At 36.9% G+C, this 18,397-nt stretch overlaps 1 protein-coding gene across 6 annotated transcripts in view; it reads right to left on the bottom strand.

Moving 5' to 3' along the window:
• Window positions 1–710: 710 nt before the first annotated feature.
• Window positions 711–18,397, bottom strand: part of VEZT (vezatin, adherens junctions transmembrane protein) — a 75,230-nt gene continuing 57,543 nt past the window's right edge. For all 6 annotated transcript variants that reach the window (XM_007503224.3, XM_007503225.3, XM_007503227.3 and 3 more), the window contains 3 exons: window positions 7,949–8,049; window positions 6,591–6,798; window positions 711–1,821 (listed from right to left, as the gene is read on the bottom strand). In XM_007503224.3, the coding sequence (XP_007503286.1) occupies window positions 1,235–1,821; window positions 6,591–6,798; window positions 7,949–8,049 (896 nt within the window). In that variant the 3' untranslated portion in view covers window positions 711–1,234. The remainder of the gene's footprint in view (window positions 1,822–6,590; window positions 6,799–7,948; window positions 8,050–18,397) is intronic.

The raw sequence follows: 18,397 nt of genomic DNA, 5'->3' as shown, positions 1-18,397 counted from the left end.
GCAGGCTCACTGACTCTAGATTCATTTTTTATATTGACTTTTTAGTTGTGGGAAAAGTTAATAAAAATTTGGTGGCCAAGAATATTTTTGAAATTTAGTAGAGCAGGTTATTGAAGTAATTTCTCTGATCAGAATCAGATAAATTAAAGGAATGACAAGAATATGACAAACATTGAAAACTAAGAAAAGCAAATCATAATTTATGTAAGAACATATAATGACTCACAATACACAGAGGGTATTTTTCTCTTAAGTTTCATTAAATCTTTTAAAGAAAACATGCAAACTCCCAGATACTCACTCACATTAACTTCCTTCCTAATAAGTCCCAGAATTTTGGCCAAGAACAAACATTTGCTAAAAGTATAAAGGATCTCAATCTGAATCTGTAATTTTATGACACCCAAAGATAATTCAGACTATACTGTAATACCTTTAAACTGAGGGAAGAACCAAATTGGATTGTTGCTTTTTTGTTCAGTGGACAGCCAACAGTGGCAACTTAAATGGACAGATATCAAAAGATAAATCTAAAAGTTTTGCAACCAAATGCTACATAAAAAAACCCCCAACAACCTACAAATGGTCATTAACCACTTGAAAACTTGCTACTGAATATACACATGTATAAAGAAATGTGAGAAACCACAAAGGTGGTACTCTAGTTATCTTGGAAGTGCTTTCCAACCCCAAATCCTAGGACACATAAATTATATGGAGAGTTGAATATTTTTATTTAAACTATATGCTTGTTTTAGGATTGTAACAAACTAAAAATGTTACAGATGACTTGCCAGGAATACACACATACTACAGTTAAGTGCAAAGGAAATAGTAAAGAAGGCATCATAGCAAATCCTGATGTTCTTTTTGTGTGATTCCAATTACCTTTTTCAATAACAAATTCAGGCCAGAAATGCAAAATGTATACTTTGTATTAAAAGTGATAAATTAACAAAATCTCTTCATAGTATCAGTCAATGTCATAATAATAAAATAGCATTTTCCTCTAGGGAGGCCTTGCATGTTACCAAATATGCAAGGCAATGGAAACACAGTCCTAGGGTGCCATTTATAACAAAATTAAATAATCTGGATAATTTTTTCCAACTATGATTTTTCTCTGCGAAGCCTTATAAAGTAAACTCCTTACATTCATCATCCTTTAATTGGGAACACTTTGAACGTCTTTATCCAGTTAAGAAGCTAAGACATTATTTTTAAGTGGTGAGAATTATAATCCTTCATTTTCAATGTTTGTTTCTTTGTTCTTGTTTTCTTCCACCTCGTTTTCATTTTCTCGCCTCTTTTGCTGTTCTCCTTCCTTATCTTCCTCCTCTTCCTCACTATCTTCAAAAGTCTGTTCCTCCATGCTGGTAAATGTAAGAGATCTTGCAGCTGCCTGGGCGGCGAGACCAGAAGTGATGTTGAAATCTGGTCCCCGGTGCAAGCGAGCCAGTCTCTCCCTGATGGAGGTCTGTAATGAGTCACTGAGTGCTGGCTGAAGGGTCTCCACACTACCCTTGGTGGTCTGCTCAGACCCTCCTTCACTCTCATATTGGTAACATGTTTTTTCTTCAGCAGCTGCAAGCAAGCCTTCCGTCACAGAATTGTCTTTATTTTGACAGTCTGAAGGATCATCATATAAATACTCAGTCCTACTTATCTCAGTGTCATTTGGGGGAGGATTGAGTTCACTATTTCCCTCTTCAGGGTCACTTTCACCTTTATGACCATCCTTTTCCATATCTGAATTCACAGATGATTCTGAATTATTTATAGGTTCCATTGGTTCTACAGGAGACAAGGGTTTCATCACAGCTTAAAAGGAAAAAAAAAAGAAAAAATAACTAAGGTAATCTCTTAATGATTAAGGGATTGGGTATACCAAATGCAAAATATGAATCTGAATTATATCAAATTTCTTTTAAAGAACAAAAAATCCAAGTTAAACAAAATTAGGAATTTTTGGTGAAATGGTGAAAATTATAAAGCCAGAAACCATTATAAGCAATGTATAAGGTATAGAAAAAGAAATTAATTAAGCAGATGACTTGGATTTTCGAGAGATTAGAGATGATGCTGGAAAATCTCTGAAACTATATATTCCTTATTTAAAAAGAAATAGTATGGCTTTTTCTAATTATGTATCAGAAAAAGGCCTGATGTAATAATTTGGAAAACACTAATCTCTCAAATTCATATATAATCTGTATAATAAAACACAGCATGGTAAAGATGCAGACAGATAAGCTGGTGATCTAATAGATCCCTGATGAAAATAAAGCACATCTACGCATATCACTAGAGTCTACGCTGAACCAATGAAAAACACAAATATTAATAAAATAAAATCTGCATTCAAGATCAGCCACTGTACAAAGCACAATGCATAGATATGATGGATATCCATACGGCAGGAGAAGTTGTCCTTGCAAGGGAAATGTAGTTTTATTTAGCCCCTCTTGATGTTAGTAGGTAGTGGGTCCCATTGCCAGCAACGGGTAACTTGCCAGGCAGTCTCTCCTCCCAGCAGGAGGGGTTAGTACAATACGATCTAATGAAGCATGACTGAAGACAAAAAACAATGTGCTTCTTGAAGAATTGGAGTCTATTAACTTTTTTTTTTTTGCAAAGCAAGTGTCCATTTCCAAAAAACAGCTCCCTAAGCTGCAGTCGTTTCACTAGAGTAGCAGCAAAAAACATAGACAAAAATGGCAACAGCAGGCTCCCGGGTAGAATTTCCCTTTCTAATTCCATTCGGACTTTATCCCTGTAAGCAGAGATGAAAATAACTCTGGAAGATGCACAGACATTTTTCATGGGAAAGCAATTTCTGGTAGTAGTAGGCTGTGTTTTTTTTCTATCTCCATTACCACTTGTTTCCATACGCTAAACAAAAGGCTGTTACACTTTCAATGCAAATAACCATCAATAGCGCATGCTTAAAAATGACAGTTTTATTGCTATGTCTTTTCTCATTATGATGGCAAGATATCATAAGTGAAAAAAAGTTCTAGAATGCCCAAGAAAAAGTTGATGTAAGGTGATGTATTAAGTGGTTTTTAGGCACACCTGAATTAATGATTTCAATAATGTACCATTTGTTAGGCATACTGAAACATTGGGACTTTTTCTGCTAAGCTGAGTGTGAGAGGTGAGGAAGGCATGGGGATGGAGAACAACACTGGCTCCATCTTCAGATGACCTGGTCTTCTAGATTACTGAGAAGATTAAAGCCACCTGACAGTATCCTTTTCCACCTCAGAAATTTCTCCTTTCTTTGATCTCAGTTTTTTGAGATAGAAACAACATTCTTCTTGCCAAGGCTAACTTCCCCATCTAAGCTTGGGGCCTCTCCAGTTCATTCTCTAGGACTTTACCTCACCAGTCACTCTTCCATCCTTAGCCTCACTCTTGGAGGAAGTCTTTCATTTACTAAGTTCAAGTTGTTTCTACTAAAAAACTTCTCTTACTAAGCCCACCACTCTTAAATTTCAAAATTTTTGAAAAAGTGTAAGTAGTGAGCATAGAACAATTCTGTTGTGTTCACTTATTTTTCAAATCTAGTTTGCATCTCCCATCTCCATACTGAACCTGCTATCTTGGAAGTCACCAATTATCATCTTATAGACTAACCACTGGGTGGGATGAACCCAATGGTTCTCAAAGTGTGGACTGTTGACCTCTGGATATCTCTGACACCTTATCCAAGGTCTGCAAGATCAAAACTATTTTCATATTAAGCCTTTAATTTTGATTAATTTTAACACACATTTAAATTCTGAATATGGTAAATACTGATGGATATATTTTACATAAACAAAAGCTTTTTGGGAGGTCCTCAATAATTTTCTTTCAAAAACCTTACTTTCTAGGCAAATGAGGGTGAATTGCTCAGCATTGCACAGTTAAGATGTCCTCAGTGATTTATAAGAGTATAAAAGGGCCCCAAGACCAAAGTTTGAGAACCACCAGACTAACACAATCATCTTTTCCCAGACTTCATTCTCCTTTTGTGTTCTGTCCTACCACTGGTGTTACCTTCTTTTTGAAGTTCTCTTCCCCTCTGAGAAGATAGTAAGTATTTCTGGTACTTCTCCAAACATTTCAAACTTATTTCCTCCTGCAGGCCCTGCTTCTCTCCTAAATGAAAATGCTTTTCCAGGTCTAAACTCAAGCTGTTCTCTCTAAATTCTCTCATTCATTCCTTTGCCTTCCATTCTCATGTTGATGCAGATGATGCCACAATCTATATATCTCTAGACTAACCTGGCTATGTTTCTGGTGGCCTGCTAGACAAACCACTTGGATGCCCCACCAGTATTTCAGTCTCAACTTACCCAAAACAGAATTGTATCATCTTTCTGCAAAACTTGCTTGCCCTCCTAAAATAAGAAGCTCTTTTTATTACTGACACTCAAATTCTCCAGGTCACAAGGCTTGAATATTTAGGGTTCATAAGAATGTAAATTTGTTTTTTAGTCCCCTTTGTAACCATCTGAGGACCCAGTAAAGTATTTTGTACATAAAAGGTCTACTTAATATACAAAGGAACATAAAAACCGTCTACTTAATTATCAGGCATCTTTGATCCCTTGAATTCTCTTGCAATGTCTTCCCTGTACCTGTTCCTTCCTTTCTGGTCCCAAAGCCATCTTCTTCTTCAGCCCTCATTACCATGCACCTGAACTAATAATCATCTCATTAGTGTCCCTCCTCCCTCTTAGGTTCTCCCTATTCTGATCAGAATGACACATTACAGTACAATTTTTCTAAGTATAGCTCTGGTCATTTTGTTCTTCTGTTCAAAAATTATTCAATGACTTCCCATTACCTAAAAACCAAGCCCAACAAGGTCATTCACAATATGGCTTTACTATCTCTTTCCAGCCTTCCCTCCTGTTGCTCTCATACTTCTGCCAAATGGGGGGTACTCATGTGTTCCCCAAACATGCTCCAAATGTACTCTTTCCTTGTGCTTTTTGATCATGTCTTTCCTTTGAATGGGAAGGAAGAAGATTCCCCCCTAAGACCTCCAGTTCTGGTTCCTGGTTGCCTATTTCTTTTAGAAGCCCTTCTTAAGCTATTACACTTATGGCACCTAATGATTTCCCTAATAAGATGTTCTCTTACTTACTCTGTAACACTTTAATAAGTACTGAGGATCTCTCGTCAACATTAGGTGTTCTGCCTCACACTACAGTGATTTGTCTTGTACTTGCTCATTCCCTATAATGGGGTGTAGGTGCCTTTCTTGAATGCAGGAATAATGGGTCCTACTCATTTTATATCTCCAATAGCACCTGGTACAGATGGATGCTTTGCAAATATCTAAATTGAATTACAAAGGTAATTATTTATATGAAAAAGAAGACTAGCCTTGGATTCTGAGGAGGTGAATTAAAATTCTGGCTCTTGAGATCCATGATGTGAGTCATTTTGGTAAAGTCACATGACCTTTCTAGCTGCCAGGAAGGAGCTATGTTAGAAGAAGACTAGGTCATCTAGGATTTCTTTCCAGTTCTACAGCTTTCAATGCTATGAATTATGGAGGTCAAAAAACCTTTTAAGGAAGGTAAAATCTGGTGATGGAATACACAGTAGGCTTGAGAAAGATGGTAATGAGGAGGGACCAGGTGCAACTTAATTAGGATCTGATCTAGAGTAGTTATAGTAGGAAAACAAAGCCATGGAAAAAATGGGTGCATTAGAGGGAAAACTCATTTATTTTGGTGAATGAAGATGGAAAATAAAGGAGGAAAAGATTATAGGATGACAGAATCAGATTTTGAGATTTTTGAGCCTGGAAAACTGCAAAGATGGTAGTGCTATTGGTAGACATAAAAAATTCAGGAGGAGGACTTTGGGACTTTCATTTCAGTAGGGGAACTTCCATGGCTTAGAAAAAGGTCAAAAGAGGATAGTTTTCAGAGTCTCGAGAGATGCTCTAAAGTAGTAAGGAAGTATCATTTCTACCTCTCCAAACATTCATGAATATTCATTACTAGGAAAATCTCAGCTATAGATAGGGTATTTTGATCTGCTATGAAGCCACATGAATAATTTTCTTCATAGTTTTGGTTGGGGAAGAAAAAAGGAGAGTGAGGGTATGGGACTATTATGAATGGAGTCATATCATCTCACAATGGAGTCACAATAATCTCACATGTGATTCAGAGATCTGATCTAAACTCTTTTTGTTTCAATAGTGAATCTGAGACTCTGTAACTCATACTATAGACAGTTACCATAACACATGGAAGTTATATAGGATTGGAGATCATACTCATGCCTATACCTGAAAATTGTTATAGCATTTAAAAATCTACAATTCAATGCCTGACTCGGCAACAAAATCAATTCTTAAAAATGAGAGTAATCAGTGAAAACATGTCAACATGAACTATGTATACTATGTGCTTAAATTTTTTTTTTTTACTGGTCACTAAAAGAGTGTTTATGTATATACTTACTGGTAGAACACCAAACTAAGGTCATACATAACCAAAGAAACTATAGCTAAATAAAGAGAATGTGGCATAGGAAAAATGTTTGACAAACTTAAACTTTTAAAATCAAAAGCTTACCGTGATCACTAAATAGAAGCTGCTTCCATTTTTGCCTCTCAGATTCTGAGGCCTTAAATCCCAACACTGATTTTAATTCCTGTAATACTCTTTTAGATTCTTCCCGCTCACGCTTCTGCCTTTCTCTGTCTTCTTGAGACAAAAAGTAAAAGTCCTCCCTTCTGAAATCAATGTCCATATCTGTGTCATCCACATAAGCTTCCAATTCCTGTAAACAAACACAGATGTGCTTTAAGACCAAGTAAACATTTCTTATAGACTCATTTCACTTTAATTTTGTGTTTGAAAAGGATGGCTAAGATAAATACCCATCCCATATAACAAATGAGGATTCAGTCTTTGGTTCTGATAATTAAGGAATAGTTTGGAGTAGGATAGTATTGAGCATCACAGGATCCTAGATTTTTCTTCTGGATCATTTAATAGGCAAGACCTGAAAGAAAAAGACTTGTGGTGGACTATTATTTTTATGAAAGCTCTTACCTTCCATCTTGGACTTGATACTGAGTATCAGTTCCAAGGCAGAAGAGAGTTAAGGGCTGAGGTTATGTAACTTGCCCAGGGTCACACAGTTAGGCAGTATGTGAGCTCAGATTTTCCTGTCTTCAGACCCAGCGTTCTATCCACCGAACCATCTAGCTGCCCCAGTGGGTGGACATTTTGACAGTCTTGATCCTTAACTTGGATATCAAACTTATAGGCTTGCAGAAGGTCACCAACACTATAATCACCAAGCTGTATTACAAGGGCTGGAAAGCACTAGGGGAATTGGCTTATCTTTGGTAATTTGACAGCTTTTTTTTACTTTAATATATCTGCAAAGCTTTAAAGATGCATTAGAAGGAAACAAAAGTGAATCCCAAATACATTCATAAAAAATTAAATTATTTATTTTACAGTTAACATTAACCAGAACTATAAATAGATTTTTAGCTAACATTGTTCCTTCATTTTTGAGGGCTTCTTTGGAAATGGCTTTTCAAAAGAAACATAGATCTACTGAGCTGATGATTTAACTTCCCAAAAGTAATAATTAATTATATTGTCAAAGAAACTCAACATGCTCTGTAGGAATTCTGAAGCTCAATAGCAAGCTGTTTGGCCTAGCTTATGTCACTACAGGAACACTGCCCTGAGGGACTGAGTTCATTGACTGCGCCAGGACCACCAAATCTGTAAGGAACAGAAACAGGACCTGAACTTGGGCCTTTCTGCTTCCAAAGTGAGCATTTTAGTCAGTACACTTCCCTGATTCTCTGGGGTAAGGACACTGTTCTCACAGCCTTGGTGGGGCAGAAATGGATCCTGGCATTTTATATTAAGGCTTGCTCTTAGTGCTGAGAATTGTCTCTTCTTACCTGTTCTTCAGGTATTGGGTCTTTGTCCTCAATGCATAGTGCAGGCTGTGGCAGTGAAGCTGGGGCACAGTGTGGGGTTTCACATGCTACTTCAGGTTTGCCTTCAGAAGGGCAAATGAAGAAAAGAAATAGGTCATTTGGAATCTGGGGGACCTCCAAGGAAGGCTTAGGGCAATTGAATGGATCAAAATTCACCTTCTGAAAAAGACCAAGGATACTGAAACTGTCAACAAGAGAGCATGCATTAAATTCTGATCTTGTGTAGTTGTGGATACGACATTTCCTCCTCTTTTACATTGTTGAAATACCTACCTGTAAGCTCAAACATTCAACAGTTTGGAATAATCATCAGCTTATCATTTTTAAATATTTACTCCTCCTGGACCGTAAGTGCTAGAAAAAAAGGATTCTGTCCCTTCCTGCTTGACCAAAGTTCCCTTACCCTATGTGAGAACTGATTTTTCATATTCTATATTAATTCTTATATCAGTAGTAGATCAGGAGTAGAAAGGCCCCAATCCCTATATAGGAGAGAGAACTCCTGAGGCTCAGCTAGCCCACTGATTTTTTTAAAAAATTAATTTATTTTTTATTATCATGCAAAATCTACTTCCATATTGGTCACTGTTGTAAGGGAATACTCATTACCCCTCTCCCCCCTCACCAATAAGGCCATAAATATACTGATGTGAAAGATAGTATGTTGACTCCAATAGTTCTTTCTCTGGAGGTGGATAGCATTCCCCATCATAGATCTTTCAGGATTATCCCAGATCATCACATTGCTGAGAGCAGCCAAGTTTTCACAGGTGATCATTGTACAATATTGCTGTTACTGTGTATAACATTCTCCTGGTTCTGCCTGTTAGCCCACATCTTTTTGCATCGTCTTTGTCCTTAGAAATGTACTCCTTTCACAAAATCTGACTAATAAGAATGCTTTAAAATTATTCTTTTCCTGCATATGGGACAAACTATCATTTGTCTCACCTAGCAGTGGTTGGATGGATGGATCACCTCTTACTTAGCTATTTATCAATTAGAGATGTCTGGGGATGCTCAAGATAGAAACCAATTAATGAGCTCCCCAAAGTGTATCCAGGTATCTGATCCAAGAGGGAGGAAGTCTTTGGTCATCAAGAGGGCCAATGACCTGTCACTTTATTGGTTATGATGCTGGCCTAATCAAGAAACTGATATTCTTACTCAAAAGCAGTCTTTCAAAATAATTTTAATCACAGCCAGAATGGATCAGTGACTTCATGAAAAGGGATTCTTACTCTCCCTACTAATGCAAACTGCAATTGTTTGCATCTTCTCATTTGTGCAATTCTTACCCATAAGTTAATATCTGGAAAGTGCTGAGCATAGTGCTTGGATGTAGTAGGCACTTAATAAATGCTTATTCTCTTATTTCTATCCTCTCACAAAAGATACATTCAACCTGCTGGAGAACATCTGGTACTTTAAATGATCTTAGGGGAGGTATATCAATGAGCTCTTTTGGTTGTCCTTTATTAACACTATGTGAACCTCCAGCCTCTTTTTTTTTTTTTAATCCTTTACCTTCTGTCTTAGATTTGACACTAAGTATTGGTTCCAAGGCAGAAGAGTGATAAAGACTGGGTAACTGGAATTAAGTGATTTGCCCAGGGTTGCACAGGTAGGAAGTGTCTGAGGCTAGATTTGAACCCAGGATCTCTGATCTCTAGGCCTAGCTCTCTCTCTCTACCCATTGAGTCACCTAGCTGCCCCACTTTGACCTCTCTTCATTTTATAAGAGTTTCTTATGTCTCTATAGAAGCTGTCAAAGAAGAAATTTAGGGAAGCTGTTAGCATGCCCTGGGTGGATTTCTGGGCTGATGAGGATAAATGTCCTTTAGGATGAGAAGATACAGAAGGGCTACAATCTGCACTACTGGAGGGAGCGAACATCCAAACCAATGAGGCCACAGATGCCTTGGTACATTTAGGAAACCAACTCCCTGCCCAACCCACACATTAAGGGTAACAAACGGCCAGCCAGATTGAAGCCCACCTCATATCCCTTTCTCATTGTCTTTTGTGGAGGTTGCTTGTTAGTGAGAGTGGTCTAATTTCATACTATTTCGTGATTTTCAGCAATAGAACTATCCTATGATATGAGTATCCATATGATACTGATGTTAAAAGAGATGGACTGTGGTATATGTTGGTGATGGAGTACTATTGTGCTAAAAGGAATAATAAAGTGGAGAAGTTCCATGGAGACTGGAACAACCTCCAGGAAGTGATGCAGAGCGAGAGGAGCAGAACCAGGAGAACATTGTACACAGAGACAAACACACTGTGGTATCATCGAACGTAATGGACTTCTCCATTGGTGGTGGTGTAATGTCCCTGAACAACTTGCAGGGACCCAGGAGAAAAAAACACCATTCATAAGCAAAGGATAAACTATGGGAGTGGAAACACCGAGAAAAAGCAACTGCCTGAATACAGAGGTTGAGGGGACATGACAGAGGATAGACTCTAAATGAACACTCTAATGCAAATACTATCAACAAAGCAATGGGTTCAAATCAAGAAAACATCTAATGCCCAGTGGACTTACGCGTCGGCTATGGGGGTTGGGGGGTGGGGGAGGAAAAGAAAATGATCTATGTCTTTAACGAATAATGCTTGGAAATGATCAAATAAAATATATTAAAAAAAAAAAGAGATGGAGCTTCATCCATTGGGGAAGAGCTAAACAAATTCGATGTGAATGTGATGGAATACCATTATGAAATAAGAAAGGATGAAGGGGATGGTTCAGAAAAGGAAGACTTGTATGAACTGATAAAGTGAGAAGAACTAGGAGAACAATTTACCCAATAATAGCAATATTCTAAAGATAATCAATTCTGAAAGGCTTAGTAACTGATCAACATGATAATCACAATCACAAATGGAAACTATACTTTCCACTTACAGAGAGATTTGATGGGTTCACAGGACTACAGCATGTTTTCTTTTCTTTTTTTTTGGACATTGTTAATGAGGAAATTTGTTTTGCATGGTCACAAAAATTTACAGTGGGGAGCAGCTTTTGGCCACAGTCATCAAGCGATCATGAAGTTTTCTAAATGCTTCTAACCTAACAGGCTCTTCCTCTTATTCAAGTCTGGCCATAGCTCACTATATATTTCAGACTGCTCTCAGAATCATATGTAGGCTAATATACATCCAAATAGGCAAGCAAAATATGAATAATATGTGAATTTGTATCATTTCACAGATATAACTGATACTGTACTGCTTGCCTTCTCAATGGGTAGGGGCAAGGCAAGAAGGAGGGAAAGTATTTGGAACTCACAATTTTTAAAAAGTGGATATTAAAAATTAAGCATCAACGTGTAAAAGAGAAAGAAATCTACAAATAAGATTCAAAGAAAAAATATTTTTCATGAAATTGCAAACTTTAAAAAGGGTCACAAAATAGTAACAAAATCATCCTGTTCCTATGTCCCTTGGGAGTCCAATTTAACAAGCACTTATTAAGTGCCTAGGTTGTGCAAGGATTGATGCTGAAGATAGAAGAAAAAAAAACAAAACAAAACATCTTGTCCTCAAAGATCTTACAATCCACTGGAGGAAACTCATATACACATGTAAATATATATATGACCACTGGAGGCCAAAAGAAAGAGTACCAACAGCTAAAAGCAGCAGGAAAGGCTCCCCCAAAGGTGTGTATGAGCTAAGCCTTGAAGGAAACCAGGAATTGGCAGAGGCAGAGGTCAGGAAGGAATCCTTCTAGGAAGACAGTTCAGAGGTGGGAGTCAGAGCACTCAGTTCTGAACTATAGCCAGGAACCCAGTTTGGCTAGCATATAGAGTGCACGACAGGGAATTATGTGTGATGAGCCCAGAAAGACAGGCTGAATTCAAAATGTGAAGGACTTTAAATATATCAAGATGGCATTATCCCAGAGGCAATGGATAGTTATGTTGGGCAGTCATTATATAGTGATTCCACTGCAACCCTTCCCGCACCGCCCCCCTCCAACTGCAAAACTGAAAAAGGCCTACTTTAGTAAAGTATACTTTAGTATTAAAAGCCAAACTAAGGCTTTCTAAAAAGGGAGAAAAATATACTCATGAAAACTGGTAAAAGAGAGCATGTGCTTCATGAAAATTCCAGTTATATATAGTCCATATATAGACAGAAATGTCTTCCAAAACCTTCTTTATCTGAATGCCAGTGAATTTCAGATCATAGCTTTAACATAACAATATGCCTCAGGTAAGAATGCCCTCCAAACCTAACCTAAATGTGTCACTCTGATCCCTTTTATCCAGAGAGTGAATTGTGCATTCAGAAGCTTTACTTCCAAATAGCAACAAAGTATGCTTACACTGATTAAACTAGCTTAATTAATCCTCATTATAGGATTTAGTGTCTTAGTAGGGGGAGGTTTTAGAAACTTTTGTTACTATGTATCATTAGTGATTATATACACACTTTCACAGAAAAGACAACAAATTTCCAACTCCCTACTGTGTTCTCAGAAGAGGGAGGAAGCAGATTTGGTAAGAAGCTTTTAGGAACATTGAAGATCAACTTGTTAAAACAGGCCATGCTAAGAGACACACTTGGTTTCAAGTTCACTTTTGTAGGTTTCATCTTCAATGTTTACTGATTGAACCATGGTCATTTAAGCTTTCTTTAAAATATAACAAAAATCGGAGGAATGATGACTCAGGTCTACACATAATTTGACATATTAATATTTCAGATTAAATTTTAGTTTCCTTCCATCAACTTTATCTGATCAGTCTAGCATTTCTTAACATAGTTAGTTGTTCTCCATGTGTTTTGAGAGTGACCAAGTAGGGAGTTTATACTACAGGTCTTAACTTTTTGCTAATGAGAAATATGGGGATGTTTTGATGGTAAATCACTTGAGGGAAATCATCAAAACTCCACACTATGATCACTCTGAGATAACAGAAATGGAGGTGAAGAAACTAGTAACAAAGGGTTTTATTCATACTTTTTGGTAGTACTAATAAAACAACTCGTGTCTTAGTAATAAATGACAAAGTATTTGTTATGTGTTTCATATCTGTGTTACTCATTATGGGTCAAGTAGGTTATTTCCAACACTGGGTACAGCCTTTTGCTCCACTGATGAATTACACATACATTTTGTAGACATTACCAATAAAAAGTAGGCAATAAATAAATTGCAATATAAAAAAGGTATCAATAAGGCAGAAAAAAGTTTAAGATCTAAATTATCAAGCCACATAAAATGAACGGAGAGAAATTCTTCATTTACTGAATTAAAGTTAGATGCAAAATGGAAAACCACTGCCATCTAGAAAATGTCTCCAACACTAGATACTTAATCTAAATAACTAACATTACCATGTTTTCTAGTAATACTTTTCAAATATTTGAGAATATTTTAGCAATAAAAATATTTGAAGTTTTTTACTTGATATGGTAAAACAGAGTATGTTAACAGCTTGGGACCAGGAGCCGTTATTTATTCCTCTGCTTCTAGGGAGAACACCTTTTAGAAAATGGATGTTCAACACATATTTGTTGATTCAATGTGATCTTAGCAGTACAAACATAATATGTTTACTGATGAGACCCATAAGCATTGCAAAGTGACATATTAAGGGGGAAGAGAGGCAAGTTTTTATTTAAAGTTGTAAGGAATGAGAAAACCTGAGCCATGTTTGACCATGAAAGTGCTAAAAGGGCTACCATTAAAACTTCTAAGCCTTCAGTTCAGAGGACAGTGAAATATATGAGATCCTAATGAGAACTAACCTAAGTACTTGAACATATTGTTTCAAAATGCTGAGATTGGATTGTCTTGAAAAGAGTGTCGTCTGCTAGCCCCTCCAGGTTTATAGCATAGGAAAAAATTGCATACACTTAAGATTATAAATAAATGTTCCATAAAAATCCATGGAAATATGTTCCAGAAAAGCTTTAACAAATTTTATAAAATCATCAGTACTACTGATATCTAAGCTGTAAAAGAACTGTTTCAAACAAATGTACATTTTTTGGACACCCAAATTTTGCATATAATACTTAAATTATGCCAGGTTTCAGGTTACATCTGTTTCTTTTCTTTTTCTTTTTAAACCCTTACCTACTGTTTGTCTTAGAATGGATTCTAGGTATCAATATTATAAGCCTTAGCTAAATCACGATAGATCAATTTTTCTTAAATTTGGAGAAAATTACATGCATCATGTTTACTTAATTTACATAATGACACAAAATGATAATTCACCTCATATTTATGATAAAGAAATATCATAGATTAAGGGCAACTCGGCAAACAACAACTAACTGAAGTTAAGAATTTGCTGGAAAGATAATTTCCATTTATTTTCCTATTAAATACATAACTCTGGGCAGAGTAGTAAAGAGATGGAAGAGAGGGCAAACAGTCTAGGTGGCAAAAGGGTAAAATTTTAAATTAGTCTGGTTCGCTACAGAGCCCATTGAGACTACTAATAGCTGTTCTACACAAGGGAAGGGTTTGGACATTTCTAAGCGGTCTATGTTCTCCTATTTGTATTAGCTTTCTATATAAAATCAAAGGTGTCAAAGCTGGGATGAAATGTGTTTATTATTATCCTCAGATAATCAGGAGTTTTTAGTGTGAGCATGTATATGCTGGAGGTAAGCCAAGAGAAAAAGTCCAGGAGGCTGAAACTGAGGCAGGAGTTTGGCCCCTTTACAAAATCTGTAGCCCAAAGCTCCAGCGACTGTTCTTTGCTCTTCAATGGTATATCCTTATTACAAAGGCAGAAACAGAAACTCAATCTATAACATAGATACAGTATAGTGCATACTATTACATAATTTTCATTTTGATCACACCCTGATGTGTAAAGGCAATAAAAAGCAGTTTAGATTTTAGCAGAGACACTGTTAACAAATTCTGGGGGCCACAGCACCTCAGTGCCATAACAACTGTTTTGGGCACAATCTTGCTCAAGACTCCAGAAGCACATTTTGTTCTTGTTTTTCAGGCACAAGGGCTCTATTTTCATGGTAATTTTTGTAAAGCCAGAAGAACTCATTAAGTCTCTCAGACATTCCCAGGTCTGCTCCTCATTACACAGAGGATAAATTCACTATACTACTCAAGAGAAGATTATAAATAAGTGAAAGGCCACCAGTGCCTCTCTGCCTGACCTCATGTGGGGCCCTGGCCAGATATGCTTATCACACTTGGAGTCTTCCCATAGGATTTCTTGATACCTTTCTAAAAATGCTCTGTGGTGCTAATTTGGGTCTCAGCCTTAAGCAATATCCTGCCCTGCATGCTGTGTTCCCATCCCTTGTCTCCATCTCAAGCTTCTTATTTTCTGTTCTTGGAAGCTGAAAAGTTCTTCTGGCTTCTAAATCTTTACCTTACTTCCTAGATCCAAAGACAATTTGTTAAGCCCTGTGATTGCAAAAATGCTTTTCATATTATATATTTATATTGTAGAAATAAAATTAACAAAAATGATTTTTCAAAGGGATAAGTAAAGGTTCCAAAGGTATCTTTGGCCACATGCTGATCACTGAATGACAATATGCCAAAGGCATTCTGGCTGCTACAAAATAATCAAAAGCTCTAGGGCTAGGGCAAATCAACATATCAAATAGTGAAAATTTCTAGGCATGCTAAAAGTTCTGAGCAAATGACAAACTTGTGCTTTAGAATAAAAATGCTTTACTAATTCTATTTTGAATATAAACTAAGATAGCAACCTTGAAACATATTAAGATACTCATTTCCTGTGACAAATTTATAAAAGTTTTTCTGACTAAAAGCTTATTCATTTTGGTGAGACATTAAACTGAGTGACACTTAATTATCTTAAGACAACCTGATGATTAGCAGCAGGGTGATAAAACCCTGACTAGCCATAACAGCCACCGAGAAATGTGAGCCATTATGGGTCATATCAGTCACATCAAAATTTCATGCTAACCAAATACAAGAGAAAATCTTGATGAATCATCCAAACAGGAATGGCTTAAAAGACAAAGTTCTTTGTAAACTAATCAATCACATTAAAAAAAATGAAAATGGTAAAATTTTAAAGGAGAGGCCTCGGTACTTAAATGGATCCATGACCTCATCTATATGCATACTCCCTCCATAAAAGCAGACTGTAACTCTGCCATGCTTTCTCCTTTGTGTGTTTCTTGTCTAGGTCTTTTTATAAATACTTCACAGGATATCTATGTAATACATGCTAGTGAGTTTTGAAGCATATTATAGGTTCTCTCACTCTGATTACCTGGCCAACCTAGCTCCTTTTCTATTAAAAAAAGAAGAAGAATTCCTAATGGCTAGAAATAAATAGAAAATGGCACTACATATGGATTAGCTTTGGCTGATGTGGCCTAAGAATGTTGTCATGAGTTCTTAACCCTAATCCTTTAAAATAATGTTTCTCTTTTCTAAATCGTTTTCTTTTTACAAAGGGGAAGTAAAGAGATCATAAAACCACAAAATAAAATCATTTTGATTCCTACAAGGAATTTCTAATAATTCCTTTCTTAAATATCGTTTTAAATAACCAAGGTTAGCTTATATCCAAAGAAAAACTTCTTGTCTCCAATTACTGAACCAGACTCATTAGGTAACTAAAAAGATACGTCAAAAGAACCTTGTTCTTCCTTCCTAAATTTGGAGAAGCTTATCACCAGAAGGTTGGGTACTAAGTGATGAATTTTTTTTTTTGTCAATGAAAAATAATTGAGAAGTTATGATCCATGTCAGGGGAGAGCCATGTTAGTAAAATTACAGATCATTTAAAGTACTGAGTATGCATACATATGCATACCCTCTGTCCCCTGCCTCATAGTTAAAGATGGAAATATGGACTACTCTTTTCATTTGTGGAAATTTTAGTTGCAGAAGGAAACAAAGATTATTTGAATTAGAAAAGCAGTTTGAGACTATTTTGAGAATAGAAAAGGATTTTCAGATAAATATAGTGAGAGGACATGTTTGAAAACAGGTCAAAGGCATAAATGGGGGATGGGTATGAAGCATCCTTGTTCAATCATTTGCTCACATTTTTTCCCAGGGTTTTTAAGGTTTAGAGATGAGAAACCATAAATCACATAAGTGCCTGGGAATTATAGCAAAATTGCATGTTTGGGATATGCCTGATTTAATTATGGACTTTGGTTTTTTAAACCTGAGTTAGACATAGGTCACCAACTCCTGAGGAAGACCCTTATTTGATGTCATAAGAAACTGGAGAGAAATTAAGAGATCAGAAGATTGAGAAGGTATTGTAGCTACCTGAAGCTGCCTGAAGAAAAGAGGCTGATGGAAGAGATTATCTCCTGTTGTTTCAAAGAAACAGGTCAGAGGAGAGTCAAAAGACAAGACAAAAACCTGGCTAATTCTGTGGGACTTGGAGTTCACTGAAGGAGAGGTGCTGGAAAATGACTAGAATCAAGAAAGAGCTGGCTGGACCTACTGACCTTTTGCTACCTCTATAGTCACACAGAAGGGAAATCCCTCAGGTATTTGACTGCATTGCCGTCTACTACCCTTCTCTGAGCCCCAAAGAGCAGATCTGGGTTAGGTCATTGCTTTTAATTGAAAAAGCTTAACTTCAGCACCTACCCAAAGAAACAAACAAGAGTTATAGCTTCTAGGCTCAGGGCTGTTGTTACTTGGCACAAGCTCAACATTGATTGTTAGAATAATAGAGAATTAGCTTTTCCAGGGCTGAGGAGAGGCTTAGAAAAGGAACAGGACAATTGGTATGAACCAAAAGGGAAAACTGACATCCAGGCTGGACTACCAGTCCAGAGTGGTCAGGGCTCCAAGCTTAAAGGTTTTCCTACTCATGTGTCCCCCTGCCAGGTTTCTGCAAGGATGACCCCCATTATCCTTCATAGATAGGATGGGAACTGGTAGGTAAGTATGATCCAGGTATATAAATGTATTGTTAAATTTTATTATTCTTGCTTTTGTCTTCTGCTTAATATAAGGCATACTGTTGTTATTATTATTGATTTTCCTTCTCTTTTAGTTGGTGTTTTATATTTAAGAGATAATGGTGTCATTGTGACTGCTCTGTGTAAATAAGCACACTGGTGAGGGCTCAGGAGCTACAGTGGCAAGGAGTAGGTATGTGTCTCCTCCCCAACTAATATTACCTCAGTATAAGCAGAGATGAGTTGGATGGGGGAAGGGGGGAGAGGGGGAGAGAGAGACACACACACACACACACACACACAGAGACAGAGAGAGACAGAGAGAGAAGGGCTATGTTCTTATAGTGAGTGGGTCACTACTGCACTCAGGCTACACATGCATATGCAAACGTGTACATGGATGTACAAACATACTCCCTATGTGTGTCTATTGGCCGTGTCATTTTTAAATGCCTGCTCATAGGATAGAAGTCAAAGATGACATCCTTT

The sequence above is a fragment of the Monodelphis domestica genome, chromosome 5 (genome assembly GCF_027887165.1).
Source record: "Monodelphis domestica isolate mMonDom1 chromosome 5, mMonDom1.pri, whole genome shotgun sequence".
In the NCBI taxonomy this organism is placed as follows: Eukaryota; Metazoa; Chordata; class Mammalia; order Didelphimorphia; family Didelphidae; genus Monodelphis; species Monodelphis domestica.
The sequence above is the reverse complement of the archived record's forward strand: the minus strand, read 5'-3'. Positions and strand labels throughout refer to the sequence as shown.